This window comes from Natator depressus, chromosome 4 (assembly GCF_965152275.1).
Source record: "Natator depressus isolate rNatDep1 chromosome 4, rNatDep2.hap1, whole genome shotgun sequence".
In the NCBI taxonomy this organism is placed as follows: domain Eukaryota; kingdom Metazoa; phylum Chordata; order Testudines; family Cheloniidae; genus Natator; species Natator depressus.
The window spans coordinates 115,723,840-115,751,215 of record NC_134237.1 but is presented as its reverse complement, the minus strand read 5'-3'; the positions used below and the strand labels follow the sequence as shown (position 1 = coordinate 115,751,215).

At 41.6% G+C, this 27,376-nt stretch overlaps 1 protein-coding gene across 2 annotated transcripts in view; it reads right to left on the bottom strand.

Annotated features, from left to right (window-relative positions):
• EVC (EvC ciliary complex subunit 1) overlaps positions 1 to 27,376 on the bottom strand; it is a 75,306-nt gene that overhangs the window by 37,260 nt on the left and 10,670 nt on the right. For both annotated transcript variants that reach the window (XM_074951696.1, XM_074951695.1), the window contains exons 3-10: positions 25,599 to 25,682; positions 24,893 to 25,125; positions 22,822 to 22,906; positions 18,654 to 18,752; positions 11,786 to 11,923; positions 8,584 to 8,742; positions 5,675 to 5,891; positions 62 to 210 (exon numbers count right to left, since the gene is read on the bottom strand). In XM_074951696.1, the coding sequence (XP_074807797.1) occupies positions 62 to 210; positions 5,675 to 5,891; positions 8,584 to 8,742; positions 11,786 to 11,923; positions 18,654 to 18,752; positions 22,822 to 22,906; positions 24,893 to 25,125; positions 25,599 to 25,682 (1,164 nt within the window). The remainder of the gene's footprint in view (positions 1 to 61; positions 211 to 5,674; positions 5,892 to 8,583; positions 8,743 to 11,785; positions 11,924 to 18,653; positions 18,753 to 22,821; positions 22,907 to 24,892; positions 25,126 to 25,598; positions 25,683 to 27,376) is intronic.

Genomic DNA, 27,376 nt, shown 5'->3' with positions numbered 1-27,376 from the left:
GAGAACGTTACAATGGCCCTAAAACAAACCAAATAGTGAATATAAATCTTTACACAGTCACCTTCAGAAACTCATCAAGTTCCCCTATTTTCTGAGTTTTACTGAGGAGATCCCCTTGTTCATCCTTCTGAGCTTGTTTGAGCTCTCTTATCTTCCTTGCACGACATGCCAGGCGTTTCACGATTAGGTCTTTACCTTGTTGGACACATTCTGGAATATAAAATGTAAATGATTAGGTGTTACAAATCTATAATTTGGGGAAAATAAGTGTGTGAACTTTCATTTCTGGTTTAAAAATGGATATAGTGGTAAAAAAAAAAAAGCCTGAGTTCAAGCAGTTCAACTTTTATTTCTTAAATAAATATATTCTATTGTAGGGGTGGCAGCACTGTCCAGTGTATAGGGCACTAGACTGGGTGCTAGGACTTCAGGGTTCTATTCCTGGCTGTGCCTCTGACTTGCTGCATGATCTTGGACAAGTCACTTGGCCAAAGCTTTCAGTATCCACTGATTTTTTTTGTTTTATTTTTTTGGTGGGGGTGGGTGCCAGCTTGAGACATTTGAGGCCTAACTTTCAGACACTCCACAGCTCCAGATGAGTTTGCCTGGCAGATCCAGAATCTGCTATCCAAACCTCCCTCACCTCTGTCTTTTCATCTGGTATTCACCTAACCCCCTCAAAAAAATACTAACCTTTTTTTCCTATAGATACCTAAATAATTCACTAGTCCCCCAAATAAACCATGCAGCTAAAGATGAATTCAGAAAATGAATGTTACATTGTGGCAGCTATTCTGCCACCATATCAAGGTGTTTTAGCTATGGGAAGTTCCTTGTTGTGGGGAGATAAAGCAGTGCATTATATAAACTCTGCACATTACTCATGCCCAGTGCTAATTTATTATAAACATCAGCCTGCCACCGAACATAAATTCCCTGACAAATCATTTGAAAATGCACTTAAAGTCCTTAATTAAAAATCTAGATAGTGCAGTGCCCATTCCCCACCGCCACCCCCTAAAAAAGTCTACATTAACCTTGGAGGTTTAAAAAAACATTTTGAAATACAGTCCTAGTCTACACTACAAACTTATGTTGGCATAACTATGTCGCTCAGGGGTGTGGAAAATCCCCCCTCCCGAGTGACGCAGTTCTATGTCGATGGGAGGGCTTGTATGCAAGAAGTTTGAGATAATCTTTTAATACAGGAGGTTGCTTAATATGTGTGTACAGATTTTACTCTTGCGGACAAAAGGACCTACTTCGCATAAAACTAAGGCCTTATCAGCTGCATCTCTGTCTTGCAGCAATGCAAATATGACTGCGAGAAAAACAAAAGGAATGAACTCAAACTTTAAGGGCTTACTTTTAGAAACACACAACAGCCCCGAGGTAGGCATATATGTCCTCCTTTTAAAGAACTAGCAGTGCGCATCCATTAAACTCTTTGCTTAAACTGTTGTTCATATGACTACTTACCAATTTTTTTAGAGAGGACAAAACCTGCGGAATGGGGATTGATGGCCTTTAGATATGGCAAAACTCACACTTCGAAACTAGCTGAGAATACGAGCAACTCTCCAGTGAGAGTATTTACATTCAGGCTGTTCAGCTCCTAGAGCTTTGACAAGGACAGCATGCCAATAGGGCAGGTAAAGAATCAATTATCCTAAGAAAGCCAGATTTGCTTTGCTAGCAGACAAAGGGTTTTACTCCAGACTGATCACTTTAGAATCAAAATTATTTAACAAAGACAGCAAGTATTTACTTTCAAATATAAATATATAAAACCAGCTTCCAACCCTACCCCACTTGGTGCTTGACCCAATGCCCACTGAGTTGAATGGAAAGACTCCCCATGACTTTGATGGATGCTGAATCAAGATGTTATGAAGAGGACGAGAGACATAAATACTCTTGTGGCAAACCACGGAATTAAATCAATACAGAATAATGTAGTGATATGTTAAACCTTTGCTCCTAACTGACTAGGTACTCTTTATTTAAAGTGACAGGTTTCAGAGTAACAGCTGTGTTAGTCTGTATTCGCAAAAAGAAAAGGAGTACGTGTGGCACCTTAGAGACTAAACGATTTATTTGAGCATAAGCTTTCGTGAGCTACAGATCACTTCATCGGATGCATAAAGTGGAAAATACAGTGAGGAGATTTACATACACACAGACCATGAAAAAATGGGTGTTTTGTCACTACAAAAGGTTTTCTCTCTCCTGCTGGTAATAGCTTATCTAAAGTGATCACTCTCCTTATAATGTGTATGATAATCAAGGTTGGCCATTTCCAGCACAAATCCAGGGTTTAACAAGAATGTCTGAGGAACAGTGGGGGGGGGGGGGGGGGAGGAATAAACAAGGGGAAATAGGTTACTTTTTATGATGACTCAACCACTCCCAGTCTCTATTCAAGCCTAAGTTAATTGTATCCAATTTCCAAATTAATTCCAATTCAGCAGTCTCTCTTTGGAGTCTGTTTCTGAAGTTTTTCTGTTGTAATATTGCAACTTTCATGTCTGTAATCACGTGACCAGAGAGATTGAAGTGTTCTCCGACTAGTTTATGAATGTTATAATTCTTGACATCTGATTTGTGTCCATTTATTCTTTTACGTAGAGACTGTCCAGTTTGACCAATGTACATGGCAAAGGGGCATTGCTGGCACATGATGGCTTATATCACATTGGTAGATGTGCAGGTGAACGAGCCTCTGATAGTGTGGCTGATGTTATTAGGCCCTGTGATGGTGTCTCCTGAATAGATATGTGGGCACAGTTGGCAACGGGCTTTGTTGCAAGGATAGGTTCCTGGGTTAGTGGTTCTGTTGTGTGGTGTGTGGTTGCTGGTGAGTATTTGCTTTAGGTTGGGGGGCTGTCTGTAGGCAAGGACTGGCCTGTCTCCCAAGATTTGTGAGAGTGATGGGTCGTCCGTCAGGATAGGTTGTAGATCTTTGATAATGTGTTGGAGGGGTTTTAGTTGGGAGCTGAAGGTGATGGCTAGTGGCATTCTGTTATTTTCTTTATTTAAAGTGGTAAATATTCAGAGCAATGCACAGGTTCACAACTCCCATTAATGAAAGTGGAACTCTGATTCCTAAATTCAACTTGTATCACTCCAAGATATGGTTAAAACTCGGTAGGCTTCAAAGTCAGTTTAAAAAAAAAATCAAATACACAACTGTAATAAATTCCTCACACGTGATGAGCAGAGCGATAATGATGGTTAGATATGTCTGTCAAAGTATTTTGATTTAAGTCAAAGTAGAACAGTTGTTAATCAGAACAGGACAAGTCCCCTACCCCCTCCTATACCCCAGCCATGGGGCATGGAGGCATGGGAAACAATAAAGAGCCTGCAAAGTAAACTACAGTGCTCTTCTCCATGACCCCCCCTCACTCTTTCCTGAGTTGGCTGGGAAGACATCTATAGCTCTGTGGCCAAGAGTCAGCATTCATCCACATTGAGTAGGGAACTATCATGTGCTGCATCTATTCATACGGGCTTAGCAGTAGGGGGACAAGATTTGGTTCAATCTTGTAGATAGTGAAAACCGACCAAGGGATATGAAAATGCAGAGCAGGGCCAAAGGAACTGTGAGCTGCAGGATCAGAAGTTTTCATCTTGCAAATAGATGCAGGTCCTTGATACATGGGAGCTGGTGGGAACCATGACTGCATGAACAGAGTCTAAGGACACAGTTTCCAAATTACTAGTAATTGTAGCTGCCTGAAGTATTGGGTGTTCAACTTAAGACAACTTAGAGTCCTGTCTTTCAGAGGGAGGCTACTCAGCACTTTCTTAAAGCCAGGCCTCCTTAAGGAATATCAATTTACACACTCCAAAATTGAGGCTCCAAAAATTATTATTCAGTTTTGAAAATATTGGCCTACACTTCCTATTTCCCTGCATATGTATGGCACTGAATATATGAAAACAAGGCTCTTTCATCCTGCCCTTGAAAAGCATAATGGGGAACCTGGAATGCCAGGAGTTATTAGTTTGTTGGGAGATCCCAGCTTCTGCAATGCATGAGGGACTTCAGGTTAGTGAGCCATTCTGCTCCAGATTTTCTAGCTACAAAATACCTGCCTGTTTAAACAAAATTTCATGGTGGAGGAAGGGAGGGGAGAGAGCTAAAATGCACCCCCCCTTCAAAGTTAGTTTAGTTCTTTGGGGGGGGCGGTTTATCCCTCAAAATCTAAGTCTGAACACTCATTTTAACCTCAGGAAGATGGAGAGATGAACTGAATTGCGATTATCAGCCCCGAATAGCCTTTTATAAAGGGCTGATGCCACAACTGTGTTTTTTGTTTTAAACTTTCCAGTTCCATCTGCTGGTAGGCGAACATAACACAATGGTTTGCATTTACGCAACCGCCACTGGCCTTAAACTCTATGATGGATGAACACCTTTTATCCAATGATTTCCAAGCCCTTACCAAACATTAATTAGAAAACCCTCCCAATACCGCTATGTCATAAATATAAAGGGAAGGGTAACCACCTTTCTGTATACAGTGCTATAAAATCCCTCCTGGCCAGAGGCAAAATCCTTTCACCTGTAAAGGGTTAAGAAGCTAAGGTAACCTCGCTGGCACCTGACCTAAAATGACCAATGAGGGGACAAGATACTTTCAAATCTGGAGGGGAGGAAAAAGGCTTCTGTCTGTCTATGTGATACCTTTGCCGGGAACAGATCAAGGATGTAAGCCCTTTAACTCCTGTATAGTAAGTAATCTAGCTAGAAAATGTGTTAGGCTTTCTTTGTTTTGGTTTGTAAATTCGCTGAGCTGGAGGGAATGTGTATTCCTGTTTTTGTGTCTTTTTGTAACTTAAGATTTTGCCTAGAGGGATACTCTATGTTTTGAATCTGATTACCCTGTAAAGTATTTACCATCCTGATTTTACAGAAGTGATTCTTTTACCTTTTCTTTAAATAAAATTCTTCTTTTAAGAACCTGATTGCTTTTCCATTGTTCTTAAGATCCAAGGGTTTGGGTCTGTGTTCACCAGTACTAATTGGTGAGCATATTATCAAGCCTTCCCCAAGAAAGGGGGTGTAGGCTTGAGGGAATATTTTGGGGGAATAGGACTCCAAGTGGTCCTTTCCCTGTTCTTTGTCCAAATCACTTGGTGGTGGCAGCATACTGTTCAAGGATAAGGCAAAGTTTGTACCTTGGGGAAGTTTTTAACCTAAGCTGGTAAAAATAAGCTTAGGGGGTCTTTCATGCGGGTCCCCACATCTGTACCCTAGAGTTCAGAGTGGGGAGGGAACCCTGACACCCTATGAGGCTGATGTAACTTATATTCATTTTACACATGGGCACAGTGAGGCACAGAGAGATTACACAGACCACACAGGAAGTCAATGGCAAAACCAGGAACAAGACCTAGATGGCTTTACTCCCTGTTCCAGAGCATATACCTTCCCTAGGAACAGCAGTCCAGATCCTCAAAGGTATTTAGGCTCCTTACTTCCATTCCTTTGAGCATCTGGGCCAGCATTCCTAGTTCATCCATTAGTATGCTTCGAAAGAGTGAGATTTCATGTACTGTTATTACTCTTCATGGCAAAGTGAGACAAGTCAATAACAAAATGAAGCTCATAGGTCAATGAATTTTAAAGATGAAGGTTGGAAATGTCTGTTTAAAAAGTACTTACCGTTACTGTAATGTGCTACTTGCTCCCAGAAGGCCTTGTGCAGGCCTGTTAAAAGCTCTTCTTTCTGCAAAAGAGAGAGGTTGCTCTTTATAGTTAACTGGTCCAATATGCCAGCTACAGCATCTAGTCTACATTTACTTTCTTCTTGTATCTTTGTCTTCAAAAAATCAACCATTTTCACCATTTGCTCCCAATTAAATATTCTTTCCTGAATGTCCTGAAAACAAAACAAAAATACTATGTAAAAAATTAAGTGCAGGCAGAGTGCTGAATCTCTGTAACATGCTGAGCCCTTCATTAACCCATTCAATACTGAATGATGCAAGAGACAAAACCAGTGACACTAGACAAACTGTGCCCTCCAGCGACCCATTCATTTGATTGTGTGTGCTCACTTGCACCATGGAAGGGGTTAAGCAAAGCTGTCTACATTTTCCATCCAGTGCTTCCTGGCTCCTTAAGGAATGAAAATAAATCTAAAATGAATGAAGCAACATGAATAATAAGTTAGCACCGCACATTTCAATGTTGAACACAGGCTGATGTTGAGGGGGAAAAGATTCACTAGATGGAGCAAAAGGATAAGATCTAAGGATTTTTCCTCCTAAAATACTGCCCAGCTGGTCAGTTTTCATTTAAGAATGAGAATGGCTATAGGATTACAATACCACTGTGGAGTGAGTCCTAATACACTTAAGGTATATAAAACAGTGTAGCTCAGTAAATGATTGAAAAATAAAAGCCATTACAGACTGACAGCTTCCATTACACTATGGTACAGGAAACCCAGGTTCATAGCCCATCTAAGAAATCTTGCTCCTCAGGTTAATGGTGCTTACATAATGGCTTGAGATGGGGAGGGGTACATGATGCTGGTAAACCAAGTGCCTGCTCTACCCAAGGCTGTAGGCTTTAGCTAAGAACTGACAAACTCATAGCTGGAAACCGAACCAGCTCACCTATATGTTAGTTTTGTTTAAAATAGGTATTAGTCTTAAAAGAATGTAGTTAGTGTTTAGACTCTGTGAAATGCTCGTAAGTTGCTGCATGCACTAACCTCATTAGTAATGGCTGTATTCCATGCTATAAGGAAATATGTAAGTTATGCTTCATAACTTTAAAAGTGTTTACAATGAACTTGTGAACCCAGGTATGGGAGCTGTCCATCCCCATTAAGGAGGCCTATCAAGACTAAACAGCCATTGAGAAACATCACAGTGCAAAAGACTGTGAATGGCCCTATCACACCTTGGAAATGCTACGTGCAAGAGAGCTCATATCATGGATAGAAAGGCCAAATGTAAAAGATAAAACAGGGTCACAAGAAAATTTGTCATCTCTTTGCTTGTTTGAACTGTCACGGGGCCAGAGACATTAAACAAGGGCAGAGATCCCCAAGGGTTATCCCTGGGTCTGCTCTGGGGATATTTTGAATTGACAGATTACCACATCTCTGCCATCTTTAGGAATCATGGATGGTTCCTTTGAGTATATGTCTGCTTGCTTTAACCGTTTCTTTTTACCTAGTTAATAAGCCTTTATTACAGGACTGGCTACAGGCATTGTCTTTGGTGTAAGATCTAAGATACAAATTGATCTGGGGTAAGTGCCTGCTCTCCTGGGACTTGAAGCAACCTGACTAGTGTGTGATTTTTGGTGTAAGTGACCACTGACTGTATCACTAAGTCCAGCTTGCCTGGGTGGTAAGATAGACTGGAAAGTCTACGGGGACTCTCTGTGACTCTATGTTAAGACTGTTACAGTGATCCAGGAGTTCACATCCATTACAGAGTTGGTGAAGTCTAATTATAGAAAACACCACCAGTTTGGGATGTCTGCCCTGTTTTTGATAGTCTGCCCTGAGATAGGCACTCGCGGTCGTGAGCAACTCCAGACAGCGTAACAGGGTGACCCTTAGCAACTAAAGGAGAAGATGGTCCTTCTCCAAAGAGCGAGAAGGTCCATGAAGGCAATGTCAGGCAGAACAACTTATTAAATGTTGGAGCCAAACATGAGAGATAATTCATTTAGACTGAACATTCATATTGAACCAGGCACAACTGAGGAAAGTCCATGTGTGTCTTTCTGTGGACCACGGTGCAGAGAGACCACCTATAAAGATTATTTGCCAATGTGGGTCATTCGTTTTGACTCCTACATTGCACGATCATAAATCATTAGCTACTAACCACTACATATTTTATGGGTGAAAAAATGCATCTAGAGGCCATAGTGGGCCAGATTCTGATCTCATTTATACTTCTGTAAATCCAGAATAATTCCAGTGACTTCAGTGGAGTTACTCCACATTAATATCCCGTATAACTGAGAAGGATCTGGTCCAATTACATGTTAATTATGCATAACAGTATGTGTTTTTTGTTGCATTAAAATGAATACACTTGTAAATGTTACTGCTTCCTCTCTCAAGGCCAGGTTAGTAAGAGGTGCTGAGGGTCTTCAATTCCAAAGGAAGTCAGGAGAGCACTTAGAACCCTTCTTAATCTGAAGTATGGCCATCCAGGCATGGTGGAATACGTACATTTTAAAAAGAGGTCTCAATGCGCAGGTTAATGTTTCCCTTCCCCATCATTAGGTGTAGTGCTCTTGCTGCTTGCTCATTGTTCTCATTAAAATCTTGCAGAGCATTTTTATTCCACCACGATTGGATAGTCGTGTTTTCAGGATCAGAATCAAAGCGATGAGAGGTCATTTATTTAAGAGTTTTTACAAACTACCAAGAAAGCTAGTCTCCTTATAACAGGTTAAAGTAAACAGGCCACTGCTGGTAAGTTGTCTACCTAATTCATAAACTCTGACTGACATAAACATTACACATTCTCATTATGCTCTAAGTTAGGATTGACTGTTTCAGTCTCTCTTCAGCTTTCTCTCCTCTTGTACTTTACCATTGTTTGCAAATCCTGAGACTGGCTTAATAACCCTTCTACTGCAATCATTCTCTCAGTCAGGTTCATCATTATCTTTCCTCTTTTGGCACTTGAGCAATTTGATTGGTTCAGGAGAAACTGCTTGGCTTTGTCTGCCTGCTTCCAGAAAGCTTCCATCTGCAGAGTAGGAATTAAAACACATCAATTATTTCCCCATTTTCCTAACCCCCCCCTCATAATATTTTAAAACCTGAGAAATTAATTACCCTGCAACATAGAAAGGTGTTCTATTCTGGGAGGCAAATCATTGTAATTCAAGATGAACCCATTACAAAGTCACCATTTGGCAAAACCATTTTCACAAAAATCTCGTATTTTAAAACATGGGGACGCACCCTTGGTAATGTCAGATACCAGTGTATGGTACCTGTTGGCTAATTCTGAATCTTTATGGAGGTTAGTGTATACAATTTTATTTAAGATTGCTATTTAAAAGAACTCCCCACACACAACACACTAAAAACAGGCTAATTCAGTGGTCCCCAAACTTTTCAGAGTCACGCACGCCCCCACCCCCGGAGCTAGGGCCAGGAGCAGGGATGCGGCTCTCACGCAGGGGGGACATGGACAGGGATAAGGGGGTTGAGGCTGGGGCTGCAGCTGGGGGCGGGTCTAGGGCCAGGAGCAGAGCCGCGGCAGGAGGGGTCTGGGTGGCGCTCTCTCCCAGTCCCTCATGGGAGCTGGCCCAGGCCCGCTGCACCCTCCAAACATTCCTCTGCACTGGGGGTGTGCCCCACAATTTGGGGACCTCTCAGCTAATTAGTACAATTGGGGACAGAAGAAAGGCTAATAGCCAGTCATTACTTTCTAACAAGTTACTTTATTAACAATGTTGCAGCATGGGAGTGCATGTCTAGAAAGATTTTAGTTTAAAACTCAGAAGTTTTTTTACCAGCTGAGGTTTTGCAGCTGTTCAGTTTGTAAACATTATATTAACTTCTCAGAAATTGTAAGCATATTATGTGGTTTAGAAAGTTATATGCCCCACCTACAGATCACCAGCTTTAGGCTCTAATCCTGTAGATACTTGTGCACACGCTTAATTCTATACATGTGACTCATTCCATTGACTTCAGTGGGATTACTTACATGTACAAAGCTAAACACATGTACATCTGTAGAATCAGGGCCTTATATTGTAAGCTCTCCAGGACAGGGGCTTGGGTCTGTGCAGTGTCCAGCCATCTAATGGTTTTATATTGCTGCAACACAAGGGTGCCCCAATCCTGACCGGAGCCTCTAGGTTCTATCATCATAAATATTTATTAGTAATAGTAATAATAATAAAGGGGGAGATTGTGAATAGCGACTGGCACTTGACTTTCAACGGGACTTGTGCTACTAAATATTCCCCAAAATAGCCAAGAATTGTACTTTGACATTCTAGGTGCTTTTTCTGGAGGTGCCAATCTGCTGTGTATGGTGAGGAAAGGAAAAACCATATAGTACTGAGGGAAAAGAGGTGCTCTTCAAGTGCCTGATCCAGATGTGGCTGAAGTCAATGAGAATCTTTCCATAATATAGTAACTGTGATGTGAGGAGCAACTCCACACATGGGGGCAGATCCTCATCTGATGTAAATTATTACACCTCCATTAAATGACATTTTACATTAGCTAATGGTTTGTCCCATGGAGCTCAGTAAGGCTAGATGACACTAATAATATCAGTTTCACCCATGATTAACTCTACAGAATATTAAACAATCAGTTCTTTAAAGAATTGCCTTCACAGTCTCACAAGAAATGTCACATGCTTCTATCTCTGTCAGCCGGACTTCTGTTATCAAGTGAAAGGAACAGAGATTAAATAGAAAATCATAGAAGTTCACGCTGGCACATTTCACAAACTACCAGACAGGTCAGAATTACTGTCGGTTTCTCTGTCAGAGAGGCCCAGGGCTAGGATATATGGGCTGTTCAAGTCAGGACTAAAGTGCACTGACAGATTAGGGTGGGGAAGCTTATACATAGCCAGCCAGTATGACTGGTCTCTCATACTCATTAACTCAAATGTTGAAAAAATGGAGAGAAAAAGACAGTCTGAGAGATTCTCCTCTTATTTTCCAGCAGACTAGATAAATAAGATCTTTTTCCACCTCCAGGTTTCCTGGCTCAGAAATTTAGTTTTGACACACTAGTGCTATTGAACTGAAAAATTATCATTTCATGAGGATCAAATGTCAACAGTAAAATTATATTTTTGCATTTAAAAGCACTTTAAACGTGTTACACTGTGCAAAGCAGTGTAGCCAGAAGAGTTACTGAGGCATTAGTAATACTTTAAGTGTATCAACTGAAAAAGTTTATCTATGAAGTGTGCATACTTTACACGGTACAAGTGAGCATCAGATGTAAGGAAAAATATTACAGGCCACATTCTGCCTTCATTGCACAAGTACAATCCCACTGAACTCAGATGGGTATAAAAGAGTTTAGAGTCTATGCCTGTATGGTTTATTTAAACAGTGCAATTTTTGAAAAACAGTAAATGCACTAAAAATGAAAACTAGAGGAATCACTTAATTCTGACTACCAGCCTGCTTATTCCACTCTAATGCCACTTCAGTTACAACATGATTTTAGCAGCCTTTGTCTTGAGAACCACTACAGCTAGCACTTCATACAAGTGCTGAAGATATAGCTAATCTGAGATTTTGTGATATAAAGCATTAATCTATTACATTATTAAATACAGTTCTGTCACCCTTAACTGAAATATCTTTTACATAAAAGTGTACCAGTCATCTTTTCAAGATATATAATTAATTCTCTTAGTGGCTCAAAAGATATATCAGGTCCTAAAATCCTATTTAAATTAAGGTGGGGGAAAGAACGTAAGATTATAATAAGAATTATGTGATAAGGTCCGACAGCTCATATTATACAAAGGCTTGAAATATTTTACTAGTCCAACAGAGCAATAAGCATTTGACATCTCTGTGTATTGTGCAAGAACCAGTGTTCAGAAAAGAAAGATGCTAGTTGCTGGCCAGAGTTAGAAACACTTTGCTAGATGAATGTACGCATGCTTTCAGAATCAGTGGACTTGTAAAACACTGATCCTGGAGTAGTGACCACAAAGAAAAAAATGTTGATTCCCCTATCAACAGAACTATGTTAATTAGAAATACAGAGATGAATACAAATGATATAGGTACATTATCTAGGATATGTTCAGAATATTCCCTCTCTTTCCTTTCTAAGTCTTCCAAGGTCTGATACTCTGAATTACGAGCGCCCGACATCTCAGTACTCAGTAGTCTGGAGGTAAGTTGTTTCTGTAACTCTTCCAAATCCTGGAAAAATAAAAAACCTGTTACACAGGAAAATAGCTTGTTTGAATTGGAAAAAAGTATTACTTGGAAAATAATAATATACATACGGTTTCTGTTTAAAAAATGCTAATTTATTAGAGTGTTTGAGTCTTGCCCATGATTATTCATGAAAGTAAATTCAACAAACAAGTTCAGGAAGTTTTATTTCTAGGTACTGCCATTCTTGCAGTAAACAGAGAAAACATCAGACATTAGGCATGAGTCAGTCCTGATTTACACCTTTTTTTTACACAGGTGTAACTCCACTTAACTCAGTTTAAACCAGTGTGAGATCAGAATCAGTCCTGGTGTTCATTTCCACTGACTTTGGATACCATTAAGCATTGATCCAAGTCTTCATATTTTTAACCCTGAAAAAGTTTGAAGAGTTTTTACAATACTTTAGTGCACCCACACGTATTTTCAAGAAGATTGCAATTCTGGCTCTCCATCTTTAACTGGCCTCTAAAATGCACATGCAGTGCTTGGGGATGGTAGGTGTATGAATACCTGATCCATGTGTGCAAATGCAGGTGGCTAGCAGTGGGTGCACACGCACACACACTTACTTTTACTTATACTTGCCAAAACTGTAAGGTGCATTTTTAGATGCCACTTGAAAATGTTGACTTTTAATGTTTGTAAGCAAATACTTTTAAATGGAATAAGTGAAATAATGTCTTCCCAACGGATTTAATAAACAAAAAACTCAGTCCTTCATCCTTCTTCCATGGGTTGCCACCGAGATGCATATTTCTACACCTTCCCAAACATGCCTTCTTTCTCAAGCCTTTTTCTACCATATGATTTTGTCTCCTAAAGAATTACATTAATATCTTATGTCTTAAAGAACTGCAAACACATTTTAGTGACCCTTAAAAATGTTCTGTCATCAAAACCCCATTAAGCTTTCATGTAGAATCAGCGAATGAAGAAATAAAAAATGCTTATTACAGCAAGGTGTCTTGTCTACTGTCCTGCTAATGCAGGATTAAATATAATATTAAATGTAATATTTCTGCTAATACCAGTGGTATTGCTCCTTGCCAAAGTAATTTTCCCTCTATGCAAATACAGTGTTTGAGGATCAGTCTTCTCCATTCAGTCATGCCACAACCCAATGTCTGTAACTTTTGTAAACATTACAGGCCAGATTGTCAAGAGCTCAGTTCCCATTTAGGCATCAAAATAAGTGGCTAGATTCTTTTTCAAAAGAAGCTCAGCATGTTAGACACTGATCTCTTTAGAAAAAGTCTGGTCATTGACGCCACAACAAGAACTTTTGAAAATCTGACCCTTATTTTTTAGGTGCCTCACGGGAGCTCAGCTCTTCTGAAAAAAATCTGTCTCCATGTGAGTTAGTGCTTCTGAAATGTGCTGGGTTGATAGTCCCAGAGCTGGAAGTTCTCTAGCTGTTATTAAACCAAAGCCCCTCAGCATCATTTTGTCGACCCGCTGAGAAGGGCAACCGTGTAGATTACAACTTGCGTGTCTATTACGTTAGGAAAAGAATAGAGCCAGCTGTGATTTGTGGTTTTCTGAGCTACCCAAGTGTCCATTTTGAAGTCGTCTGAGACTGGAAGCATTCTGAATAGAAAACTGCTTTTCAGCAAATCAGAGTTTCTCATGAAAATTTCACTTTTCTGTCTATAACTTTTGAATTTTTATGGAATAACATCACTATTTATTTTTTTATTTTTATTTTTATTTAGGCAACTGAGAACTGGAAAATTTCTTGGCTTCCATTTTGACAAATTCTAAGTATTTTGTGGAGGGGGGGGGAACACCTGGTCTGTGAGTGGGGGAAACAATAATCCTATAACTACCACTCTCATGCACTCTATGTGCATTGAGATTATTATTCCCATTTTATAGCTGGGGATCTGAGACATGGAGAAAGCAAGGGTGTGTCTACATGCAATGTAAGCCCCTGGTCAAACTCAGGCTCAAGTTTAACCCCCTTTCATTTACAAAGAAATCAGGCTAACCCAGGATCTCAGGACCCCACAGAGGTGGAGGGTCTGAGCCTGAGTCAAGCTGGGACCCAGGGTTCAAGCCCTATTGTTCTGCTGTGTACAAGCAGTCCCCCCTGACTAGGCTTGGGGTTGGCCTGAGGTCTGGGACCCTCTCACCACACAGGGTCCTAGAGCCGCAGCTCCTGCCTGAGCCCAAATATCTACACTGCAATTAAATAGCCCCTTAACTCCAAGTCAGCTGGCATGTGCCAGCTGTGGGTTTTTAATTGCAGTGTAGACATAACCTAAGCGACTTGCCCAAAGTCACACAGGAAATCGGGGGCAGAGCAGGGAATTGAACAATAATCTTCCAAGTTCCAGGGTAGTGTCCTAACCACTGGACTATCCTTCCTCCCCAGGCTTCCCCAGACTGCACTGGCTGCCTCAGATAAAATCAATATTTAACTCTTGACATGTCTTACAGTAGCTCTGTTAGATGAAGGAAGAGACCAGTGCTTTCAAACATCATTACCTAAAGGTTAGGAGACATTATGGAAATGGTCTACCCCGGTAATATTCATGTGTCTAAAGTTTGTCCCTATCCAGCATCTACTTCTGAAACAAGGATGTATTCCTTTAATCTCTTTTCTTTCTAAATATGATTAACTTTTAATATTAAATTTGAGGATCAAAGGCAGTGAAGTGATCTTAATACAGAAAACCATGGAGATATAGGCTATCAGATACAATTATAGAGAGCTTCAGTGTTAATCCATTGACTGTGGGATTACATGATCAGTCTAAATCCCTACTGACTAGTGCTGACGTAACATGAGAAATTTTAATTCTAGACTAACTACCTCTTTTTTTTAAAAAAAGGGATGCAGAGCTGGTAAACTTCCAGCAATTTTTTCTTAGTGCTGAACCATTTTTTCTCTTCTGTTCTCTCACAAACATAATGTGATCCAAACTGTGACTAAGAGCAGCTTTCAGCAATGTACATTAATTGTAAGTGTGGAGTGTGAAAAGCCTCAATCCCAGAAATGGAGTTCGATAAAGTATATGGTAGGAGAATAATTGCACAGAGAGAAAAACAGGTACATTTTCTTGATAATAGCTTAGAATTTCCTTCAGGTACTGCACCCCCTAGTATGTTGTTGTTGACAATAATAGGTGAGCCCAGATAATGAATTTACACCTAGGCCTCTTGAGGCTACGAGTTGAGGTTGAATTTAGCAGCGTTATCTCAATTTAACCCTGCACCCATCCATACCACGAAGGCCTTTTTTCGACTTAAAGGGCTCTTAAAATCGATTTCTTTACTCCACCCCCGACGAGGGGATTAGCGCTGAAATTGGCCATGCTGGGTCGAATTTGGGGTACTGTGGATGCAATTCAACGGTATTGGCCTCCGGGAGCTATCCCAGAGTGCTCCACTGTGACCGCTCTGGACAGCACTCTCAACTCAGATGCACTGGACAGGTATATAGGAAAAGGCTCGTGAACTTTTGAATCTCATTTCCTGTTTGGCCAGCGTGGCGAGCTCACCTGCACAGGTCACCATGCAGAGCTCATCATCACAGGTGACCATGCAGTCCCAGAATCGCTGAAGAGCTCCAGCATGGACCGAACGGGAGGTACGGGATCTGATCGCTGTATGGGGAGATGAATCCGTGCTGGCAGAACTCCATTTGAAAAGGCGAAATGCCAAAATATTAAAAAAAAGTCTCCAATGGCATGAAGGACAGAGGCTATAACAGGGACCCGCAGCAGTGCTGCATGAAAATTAAGGAGCTCAGGCAAGCCTGCCAAAAAACGAGAGAGGCAAACAGCCGCTCCAGTTCAGAGCCCCAGACATGCCGCTTCTGTGATGAGCTGCATGCCATTCTAGGGGGTGCAGCCACCACTACCCCAACCCTGTGCTTTGACTCCGTCCAAGGAGTGGGAGGTAACACGGAAGCGGGTTTTGGGGGTGAGGAAGATGAGGAGGAGGAGGAGGAGGTTGTAGATAGCTCACAGCAAGGAAGCGGAGAAACCGGTTTCCCCAACAGCCAGGATCTGTTTATCACCCTGGACCTGGACCCAGTACCCCCCGAACCCACCCAAGGCAGGCTCCCAGAACCTTAAGGCGGAGAAGGGATCTCTGGTGAGTGTACCTTTGTAAATATTATACATGGTTTAAAAGCAAGCGTGTTTAATGATTAATTTGCCTTGGCATTTGCGGCCAGTACAGCTACCGGAAAAGTCTGTTAACGTGTCTGGGGATGGAGCAGAAATCCTCCAGGGACATCTCTATAAAGCTCTCCTGGATGTACTCCCAAAGCCTCTGCAAAAGGTATCTGGGGAGGGCAGCCTTACTCCGTCCTCCATGGTAGGACACTTTACCACGCCAGGCCAGTAGCAAGGATAACTATAGGCATTTCAACATCCGCAGCAGTTATTTTCTGGTCTGGAAAGTAACTCCCTTGCTGCAGCTGTTGAAACAGACCAGAGTTCCTGAAGATACGAGCATCATGAACCTTTCCCGGTCATCCCACGTTGATGTTGGTGAAACGTCCCTTGTGAGCCACGAGTGCTTGCAGCACCATTGAAAAGTACCCCTTGAAGTTTATGTACTCACTGCCTTGGTGCTCTGGTGCCAAGATAGGGATATGGGTTCCATCTATCGCCCCGCCACAGTTAGGGAATCCCATTGCAGCAAAGCCATCCACTATGACCTGCACATTTCCCAGGGTCACCACCCTTGATAGCAGCAGCTCAGTGATAGCGTTGGCTACTTGCAACACAGCAGTCCCCACAGTAGATTTGCCCACTCCAAATTGATTCTCGACTGACCGGTAGCTGTCTGGCGTTGCAAGTTCCACAGGGCTATCGCCACTTGCTTCTCAACTGTGAGGGCTGCTCTCATCTTGGTATTCTTGCGCTTCAGGGCAGGAGAAAGCAAGTGACAAAGTTCCATGAAAGTGCCCTTACACATGCGAAAGTTTCGCAGCCACTGGGAATCGTCCCAGACCTGCAACACTATGCGGTCCCACCACTCTGTGCTTGTTTCCCGGGCCCAGAATTGGCATTCCATGCCATGAACCTGCCCAATTGACACCATGATGTGCACATTGCAGGGGCCCATACTTTGAGAGAGGTCTATGTCCATGTCTCCTCACTCTCGTCACCGCGCTGCAGTCGCCTCCTCCTCGCCTGGGTTTCGCTTTTCTTGCAGGTTATGGTTCTGCATATCCTGCTGGATAACGTGCGCGGTGTTTATAGTGCTCATAATTGTCGCGATGATCTGGGCGGACTCCATGTTCCCAGTGCTATGGGTTCTGCGCTGAAAAAAGGCGTGAAACAATTGTCTGCTGTTCCTCTGATGGAGGGAGGGGCGACTGACAACATAGCTTACAGGGTTGGTTTACTGGGAATTAAAATCAACAAAGGGGGTGGCTTTGCATCAAGGAGAAACAGAATGGCCCCCTCAAGGATAGAACTCAAAACCCTGGGTTTAGCAGGCTGTTGATTTCACGGAGCGAGGGAGGGAGGAGAAAATGAATACACAACAAATCTGGTCTATTTCTTGTTTTGATCCACTTCATCTATCTTTATACATCTTGCTGGCAGCAGACTGTGCAGTACGACCGCTAGCCATCGTCATCTCCTGGGTGCTCGGCAGAAGACGGTGCAGTATGACCGCTGGCCATCGTTGTCTCCTGGCTGCTCATTAAAAGATGGTGCAGTAGGACTGCCGGCAGGACTGAATCGCCATGAGAGGAAACTTAAAAGGGTAATGACCTGGCTGAGTCATCCCATGTTTGCTCAGGTACCCCTGACCTCATCGAGGTTGGTTAAAAGAGCACCCTGGACTACGTCGACGATGGCTACCAGTCATATTGCATTGTCTTCTGCCAAAAGGCAATGGGCTGCTGCTATGTAGCAATGCAGTACCACGTCTGCCAGCACCCAGGAGACATACGGTGATGGTGAGCTGAGCAGGCTCCATGCCTGCCATGGCATGGTGTCTGCATGGGTAACCCAGGAAAAAAGGCGTGAAATGATTGTCTGCCCTTGCTTTCACGGAGGGAGGGAGGAAGGGAAGGGGGTGCCTGACAATATGTACCCAGAACCACCCACGACAATGTTTTTGCCCCATCAGGCATTGGGATTTCTACCCAGAATTCAAATGGGTGGCGGAGACTGCGGGAACTGAGGGATAGCTACCCACAGTGCAACGCTCCAGAAGTTGACGGTTGCCTTGGTACTGTGGATGCACTCCACCAACTAAATGCTGACTAAATGCACGCAGAGCATTTGTGTGGGGACCCACACAATCGACTGTATAAAAATGCTTTCTACAAAACCGACTTCTATAAATTCGACCTAATTTCATAGTGTAGACATACCCCTAGAAATCATTCATACTAAGGTCTAGAAAACACTGTTTTCCTGACAGGACTAAACTGTGAAAAAGGCTTTTCTCGTAACAGACTGGAGACAGCACAGTAGTAATTGGTATTTTTTGATATAGACAGACATTCAGCCACAAGTTGTTATGGACAATCCACCACAGGGGTTCAGCAATCACGTCTTTCACTTAATTTGCCTCTTCCCACTCCCAAAAAAGAGGAAAGTTTGAAATACACTACAAATGACATTATTCCATGTAAAAGAGATCATCACAGGAGGGGCATATTGCTGAACTTTCACAAACTGCTTGCATTAACTTTTATTTTCTGTTGGCTAAAATATTAAACAATGGAGACACTTACAGTTTCCTGCATCAAAATGATTTGCTGGTATAAATCTTCAGTAATCCTCTTTTTAAGGTAAAAATCAGAGAGGTATGTTCTGAGAACCTGAATAAATACCTAGGTGAAAAAGGAGAAATAAATATAAAACGTAATCAATTTGATAAGACTTGTAAGGTCACTGTGGTAATCATTACTGGTGATTACATGTATGAATGAGGATGAGTTGTAAGTGAAAATATATTAATAGCAGAAAAGATAATTTACACTTAAAATAGTCATGCTCAGACTCTCCCAATTTGCCTGGGATAACATTCATTATCTTCCAGTATTTCTTACACTTCCTACATTCTTATAAAGACAGATGTAATTTTACATATCTAAGGCAACTGACAAATTTTAAAGCATACGCAAGGCCTTTCATCGAAGGATAACAAAGGGACTCACAAACATCAGACTTCATGTCTCTGCTTCGGGTAGCTATCACACAATGGCATGTTCAAAGTAGGGTGGATCTTTTCTAAAACTTTATGTGTGCCCAAGCTGTCGTGTCCTCACAAATGCCTGTAGTGTAATGCTTTCACCTTTAAGCTGCCATCTCGGGATTGCTCAACTGTATTTGTTTACCATTTGTAACCAAGCCACTCATTTGTATACCATCTGTAACCAAAGAGTTACAGGATCTGGGAACATCCCAGGCTCTGGGAAGATCTCTTGAAAACAGACCTTCAATTAAATAGACTCTGATCAACTTCCCTGATCACAATATCGACAATAGCAAAAATATAACAAATTATATTTTAAATCTTTGGCAGAATCTTCACCCAAGTCCCTCCCACTTATCTCCTTGAAAGCCAGAGAGAAAAGATAGTAAATGGATTATTGTGGGGTTTTTAACTGTTAATCTTGAAAGTGAACAAATAAAGTTGTTGTTTGAATGTGTTCAGCTTAGCGGCAGGATATATGACTCTCTTTTTTCTCTCTCTCTCATTTACACCAAGCAGACGCCATAGAAATCTCCACAATACATATTCAAATAGTGGAATAGCTTTAAGTTAACACTTGGTGGCTGAATTCCAAACTCTTTGCCATTAGTGTGGCTTCAAAGGACAAGAAGAAAGGGAAACCTTAGCATACTGGATCCAAAATTGGGGAAGCTATTAAAATCCTTTGGGATGGTTTCCTTGCTAACAAAAAATAATTCAAGGAGTCGCTTGACAAGTCAACGTTCCAGTTGAGTAGAATTTGGAAAACTTATTATCAATAGACTTGCTGGTAAGACAAGACTCAGTAGGATGGAAAAAGATACACGCGATGATGACTTGTACCTCACCTGCTGACACTATGGATATGAAAGGCAGAATGCACCCTCTGAAAATAAAACTGGAAGACAAAATGCTAATATTTCAAATACTGTCAAAAATATCAGAATTAAAGCAAACTATGAAGATAATGAAGTCAAAACTGAAGTTTCCTTCTTTGAGACCTGACTCTCAGAAGCACTAACATGGAGGGCAAAAAATGGAACCTTCAAGACTGAACCATGCACTGTGCCTTGGACCAAAAGCCTACTAATAAAAACTAACTCCTGCTACTCAGAGTGCAGTTTTATGACTCAAAGTTTTTCTCTGCCTTTTGTGGAATCGTGGAGCTTCTGGTCAGCAATCAAATGGTCTAATCAGCTGCCTTTCAAGGTTTCTGTTATGTTATGGCACAACGTTGTAACTTTTAGACCTGTCTACAAGTTAGTTATTGATCTTGAGATCAAATTCGTTGTTCTTAATTCACACAAATTGAAGATCATCTTAGACACTGATCCCAGAATTCTTTTAGTCTCCCATAGATGCCTTTTTAAGAAGATGGGGAGGAGCCCACCAAGAGAGAACACGTGAATGGGTCAAATCTACTCCCCAGGCTTACTCTGGTTCCTCTCCTTCCCAAGAGTGTTTAAAAGTCTGTCTAGAAAATGCTACCTCTTGAAACATGCTAATTGCATTAATCAGATTTACTTGTTTCTGACATAATGTGAGCATAATGGAGGTTTGGGCGGGGGAAGGGGGTGTGAAAGGATTATACCCAGTGTTTAGATTGCTTTAGTTAGGCTATAATTGTAATGTTACCCCCTTTTGACCTGAGCAGTTAGCTAAAAATTCGGGGTTTTGTGGATTGATCCAGTTAACAACAGAAATTGGTGATGGAGTCAGGTGTTTCTTCAATGTAATCTTGTTTATTTACAAAGCATGTAGGATGTCTCATTTCCCTGAACACAGCAGGGATCAAACAAGAAATAGTATCGTTTCTCACAGTTTCAAGCCCCTTTCTTCCATTTAGCCCAAAAGCTTTATCACAGCTTTTTTTCAGGGCCACATTCCCAGTGCTTGTCCTGAGTCCTTGGCTTTTTTGCTGATGCTTCTCTCAACATACACACCACTCTACCAAGCAATACCCAGCATAAGGTCCTGCCCACATATATCAAATTCCTGAGCAGACTTCCCAGTGCCTTTGTGTCGGGTGGTACCATAAGGCCCTCTGGGTCTAGAACCCAGGCCTACAGAGCTACCAGGTAGCTAGCAGCTCCAGGCTGCCACCCAGCAGCAGATGTAACCATGGTGCGCTCCACTTCCCATAACCCTCTGTGGACACAGACTGTGGGACATTCCACCACAAGGGTTTGACAGACTGCAACCCCATGGCTCTTGATTGGCTCCCTGCCCTACATAAATCCAGGGGGTGTTTCAGGAAGTGTTTAGGCAACAGTGGGGATCTTCTATGGTTGCCATGATTGTTCCTGCTCTTGAATTCCTGGCTTGACCTTGGATTGATTTGGACTTTGCCTCCTGACTTGGACCCTGACCCTTGGGACCCTGGCCTGGACTTGACTGTGAACGCCTGTGCTCCTCCCAGACCCAGGTTTGCCCCTACTCTGACTCTTGGCCCTGACTGCCCTTGTTGGGATCCTGACAAGTGACATGTATCTGTGGTTTGGCTGGAGGCACCTCTTGCTTATTACAACTTAAATGAGGGTAGTGGTTACACCCTCCCGTTTGAGTGTGGTTTAACCCCACCCATAACAGTAACAATGATTCTGTATTGCACCATAATTGTATAAAATCCCTACTCTTTTGTCTTAATCACAGAAGTCCATTTTGCCCAGTCTGTCCTTCTCTCCTTGCTAAAGGCTTCTTTTATTTTTATTTCCCCTTCTACTCCTCCCCCATCCACTTTTTTAATTGGGGTCAGGTTTTATTTCTCTCTCCATTGGAGAAGAATAGAGCCTCAAGCTTTTTTTTTTTCCCCTCCCCCTTTAAAAAAACAAAACATTGACTCTGGCTTACAAATCATGAGAATATTTGCAATTTGTGTTAACAAGAAAATCATCTGGTTTGTTTATTTAGGGCTACATTGTAGCTTTCCAATGGGATGTGAGAAAGGGGTGCTGCATACCTGGGCCAATGCTAGAACAGACCAGCGAATCAACTCTGACTCTCAGAGGGTTAAACAATCCTCTGTAATACCAGAATATTTCTCATTCTGCCCCAGCTCAGTTGTGCTGCCCAGTGCATTGTGGGGCACAATTAAGACTCCATCCACCCTACACCCCTGTCTGCCCACTCCCCAACCAATGGAGGCTGCTCTCTTCTTGTAACTTGTAATGTGGGTAGCCCATGCAGCAGAATAAGGGGGTACTTTGACTTCTGTACCAAACTGAATCAGGGCAATTGTGCCCATCACAGTGGTAATCAACGTGTTATATTGACTTTTCTTATATTACCTAGAGAATGCACAATCCTTGACACTGCAAAGCATTAACACCCATAATTGAAGACATACATGTATCTATAAAATGTTTGTTTCTCTACATGCTATAGGATAACATATTTTATGCAAAATTTATAGTCTTTCTTTCTTTGTTTGTTTGTTTCTTTCTTTCTTTAGGCCAGGCAGGACCATTAGATCACCTAGTCTGGTCTCCCGTATAACACAGGGCATTAAATTTTACCCAGTCACCCCTGTATTGAGCCCATATATTCATGACATACAGACAAATAAAATATAGTGCAGTAAAAATACAATACTTTCCTCAATGGAGTCTGATAGGCAGAATGAATTATGTTGACTAGTTCCTAAGCTTTCTGAAGGAGCTCCCATCTCTAATTCAAATGGCTATATATAAAAAACTTGTACCTACCACTTGTTTTTCCCTTCTTAGTTCAGTATCAAGCAGCAGCAATTCTTTCAAAAGAAGACTATAGAGGCACAGTTTAACATCAAAACTAAAATAAAGCAGAGGTTTAACATTTATTAGCAGCAATCTACTTACACTGACATTGCAAAAACAAAACTGATAGAAAATGGTAACGCTCTTGTAATTTTGTTTCCTTTTTTCTTTTAAGTGCTGAATTCTCACAAAAGCAGTTTTCCTGGAACAACAGTCAATTCAATTTTCATATTGTATTTTTTTTTATACAAAGTACTTCAAAATGTTGCGGAGTATGAGATAAAAAGAGACAATGCTTTAACACATTAGAGACACAGCAAGCCTAAACAATATGGATGGATGGGTAGAATAAAGGGGGAGGGGGAAAGCTGTAATTTAAAACTGTAATAATAACACTTAGTATTTAATGTTTTACATCTCCAGTTGTGCTGCAGTAACATTAACTGACTGATCCATGTCCCACCCTGTGACAAAATTTCTTATTCCCTATGTTGCAGCTGGGGATACAAAGAGGTAAAGATAGATATTTGCCTAGAGCCACACAGCAACTCAGTGGCAGAGTGAAAATTAGAACCTGGATAGACTCGGTGTTATTACAGCATGGCCATCACTATGGTATCTGAGCAGGGACCTATTTCCCTCACTGCAGGATGAGTAACCCCGATTGATATGGGCAGAGTAGGCCCCCATGAGTTCCTGCCTTCAAGTCCCATGATGCAGGGCTAGATCCTGCAGGGTAATGACCACTCTGGCTCCAATTCAGCACATGCTTAAGGTTAAGTATGGGAGCTGTCCCACTGGGCTGGGAACCGTGCACTGGACACTTTGCAGGACTCAGTTCATAGTTATTAGTCATTTACTGAAGAGTAAGGTACTGCTCAGTCTAAGGGCTTGTCTACACTGGCAATTTACAGCGCTGCAACTTTCTCGCTCAAGGGTGTGAAAAAACCACCCCCCTGAGCGCAGCAAGTTTCAGCGCCGTAAAGCGCCAGTGTAGACAGTGCCCCAGCGCTGGGAGCTGCGCCCCTTGTGGAGGTGATTTTTTTTAGAGTGCTGGGAGAGTTCTCTCCTACTGCTCTGCCGTGACTACACAAGCCACGTTAAAGCACTGCCATGGCAGTGCTTTAACGTTGCCGGTATAGACTAGCCCTAAGTAAGGGTTGAATCTGGCCCTAAATATGTGCTTTGTTAGTATTAAGGACCCAGTTCTGACACCCTTACTCATGTTTGTTTCTGTGCTACTACTGATTGGGTAAGGAACTAATAAGCATGACAGAATCAAAACCTAAGTTACTAGTATATAAAAAAAATTGCTGTCCAGGGACTGATCCTTAGTAGGTGGAAAAGCTTTTGCATCCTGGTTTTAAAAGACTGGGAGGTGTTGAGAGGAAAGTAGTAGCAGTTCAGACTTTGTACTATGTGCATTGCTCATCCATAGTTATTTTTATGTATAAATTTGTGTCAATGTTTTTAAATCAATGAAGACAATAAAATGATTGTATCATCAATGCAGTTTGGAGTGAGAAAGACAATAACGATCCTTTTCAGCAGGAAGTGTTTTAGGAATCTTTGAAAATGTTGCTTATTATGAATCTGATCCTGTGAGGGGCTGAACCCTTTTAGTTCCCAATGATTGTAATGGGAGTGGAGGGGGCTCAGCATCCTGTACAAAGCATGCTCAGTATCTGGCAGGATTGGATTCTATCAGATCAACAGCCTTTCAAAGCTAATATTGTAGTATTATCACAATACAGTAACAAGGATTTTTTCTCATGATAATGCTGTTACACAAGGCTATTGTTGCCTGTACTCCTTTCCCTGGAATTCTGTCATAAGTAAACCAATTTGCACACAACAGTATGCAGTTTACTTGGTTTCCAAGAAGGTTTAGCTTCCTATAATTAAGTTTGGACTGTATGCCTTCAACACATGGATTTAAGAACCCTGATTCTTCATCCACACCAGATCTATAGCAGTTCGTCTGAAAAAACCCAGCGTGTGTTTTCAAATGATCAAACTTTATCGCAAGTTGTTTCTGTACCTCTCACAAGTCAGAACTTCAGGGAAACTGGTCACCTTCAGGAAGGCTCGGTCCTGAAATCTGTCGTCACTAGTTGCAGAATGTATTGTTGTAGATGAACTACAGTCCTCCTTATCTCCATGACTCAAAGATCCAAGGCTGCTTGAAGTAGAAGTTTCCATTATCTGATTAGGCAGAACAGCCTGCTTTGGATTCTCATGCAAAGATGGATTGGATGATCCATCTGCCAGGGGCTAGGGACAAAGAAAATGTACGTGGTTCATACCAAATAATATTAAGATGATGAACAGCTCATGAGTACTGGATACTTTCACAATTTTTTGCAATACTGTATACAACAAAATGTCTATTCAGAACTTATGTTTTTAACTGGGAAATATGTTTTTCTATTAAATTATGAACATATTGCCTGTTTAAGGGACAGATCTTGCAAAGTGCTAAATGTCTCTTGGGCCAAAGTCAATGGAAAACTTTCAGTTGACTAGAGTGGAAACTGGATCAGGCCCATGTGAAGTGCTGAAGATTTCCCTCCCAGTTGAGGACAGCTAGCACCACATAGGATAAGGCCTGTATCAATTTGCTATAAATAAAAAACCCACTGTAAGGTAAGAGGCTTAATAGTAAATTCCTTCCAGTGTTTCCCACTCTACAATTTACAGTCACAGAATGATTGTCACTTCTTTTCACAAACAGTCTAAACTCTTACCCTAAATTTTTGATTGATTGGATAGACGACTTTTGCTTTTAATGCAAATGCTGTGATGTTACTGTTCAAAGAAGACTCATTTCCCTGTATGGAAACAACAGAAAAGTACTGTAAGCTTAGGTAAGAACAGAAGCTATGATTAGATCTTTAGCAGAAGTTCCATGCAGTCCTTTTGGTTGGATAGCTTAGGAATTTTATTGATCACAGATTGTTTTTGGACTTACACTCTGACACGAACAGTCTTCTCATGGTCCAGGTCAGAGCACGAAGCCCAAAGAAGAGGAGAACCTTCTATGGTTTTGTAATTGTTTTGGAAGTTTATTACCACAGCTCCATCTCCAAAAAAGAACTTTGCTCCAGCAAGTGATGATAGACCATAGCTCATTTTCCTTCTCTTTCCCGTCCCCCCCTCCAGTGAAAGAGAAATCCAGTTTTCCTATGAGATTTTGAAATTACTTTAATATATATGGCTAATGGAGATGCCTGAGGATAGGCTACCATGGTCTGACTAGGAATTTTAAATTTAAATACAGAAACAATAGATGAAATAAAACTAAATTAAGTAATTTTTCAAGAATGACTTAAAATATAAATACTGGAAAACCCTTAACTATGCCCCTGAGAAAAGACAGAGGTTCTTTCAAAAGGACTTTTTATAGATAATATATTCTGTTCAGCCTCTTGGCTGCAAATTACAGCCAGTCAGACTTCCTGTTCATGCTTGTTAGTTCATTTCTTCTTCACGCATAGCTGCAGTGTGGTGATCAGCTTTGGGTTACACAAAGTACACTGGGAATGTGGGCTACATACAATAACTGAGACTGTTTCAAACAAAGTTTTAGGAGGGTTTTTAACTCTTGCATTTCTTCTATTACTAATGGAACAATCTGGTTTGCTGAAATTCATGCAGTTGCTAGTTCCAGGATTTTTGTAAGAAATGGCAAGGCACTAAGGGAGCCCAACAACAAACGCTGAAATGAGCAGAGAAAATCAAAATGGGTCATGCATTGTGGCTGCACATAATGTCGGTTTCACTTCCAAACTTTATTTTTTGTTTCAACAAGTGCAAGACACAGAGGGCCAGGCGGCTAGACAGTCATACCCCTGCTCACGCTGAGTAGTCCCACTGATTTATATGCATATACGCATGGTGTAGGAGACGATTGCAATGGCTAAGTACTAACCTAACCAAGCACATTTTTCATCTATGCTAGTTAATGACTTGGTGGCTTAGCCTTTGAACACCTTTTGTCAGCAGTAATTGGAACAAACTGGCTTTGTTTAAAAAGTGGTTTGGCAGAGAGGGGGTGAAACACCCTTCATATAACAAGGCTATACACTAAGGGCTTGTCTACGCTGGCAATTTACAGAGCTGCAACTTTCTTGCTCAGGGGGTGTGAAAAAACACCCCCCTGAGAACAGCAAGTTTCAGCGCTGTAGAGGCAGGGCCCCAGCGCTGGGAGCCGCGCCCCTGGTGGAGGTGGTTTTGTTTAGAGCGCTGGGAGACCACACAGGCCACGTTAAAGCACTGCTGTGGCAGCGCTTCAGCTTTGCCAATGTAGACTAGCCCTAAATGTGTTACAGAAGTGCTCTCATATTTGTGACATGTGTACTATAGAAATTACTGTAGTTAAGGGCCTGATTCTGCCCTTCAATGGGAATACTGCTATGCATGAAGCTATGTACATGCCAAAGTATTTGCACAAGACTGGGGCACATGACTTACGAGGAGAGGCTGAGGGAACTGGGGTTATTTAGTCTGCAGAAGAGACGAGTGA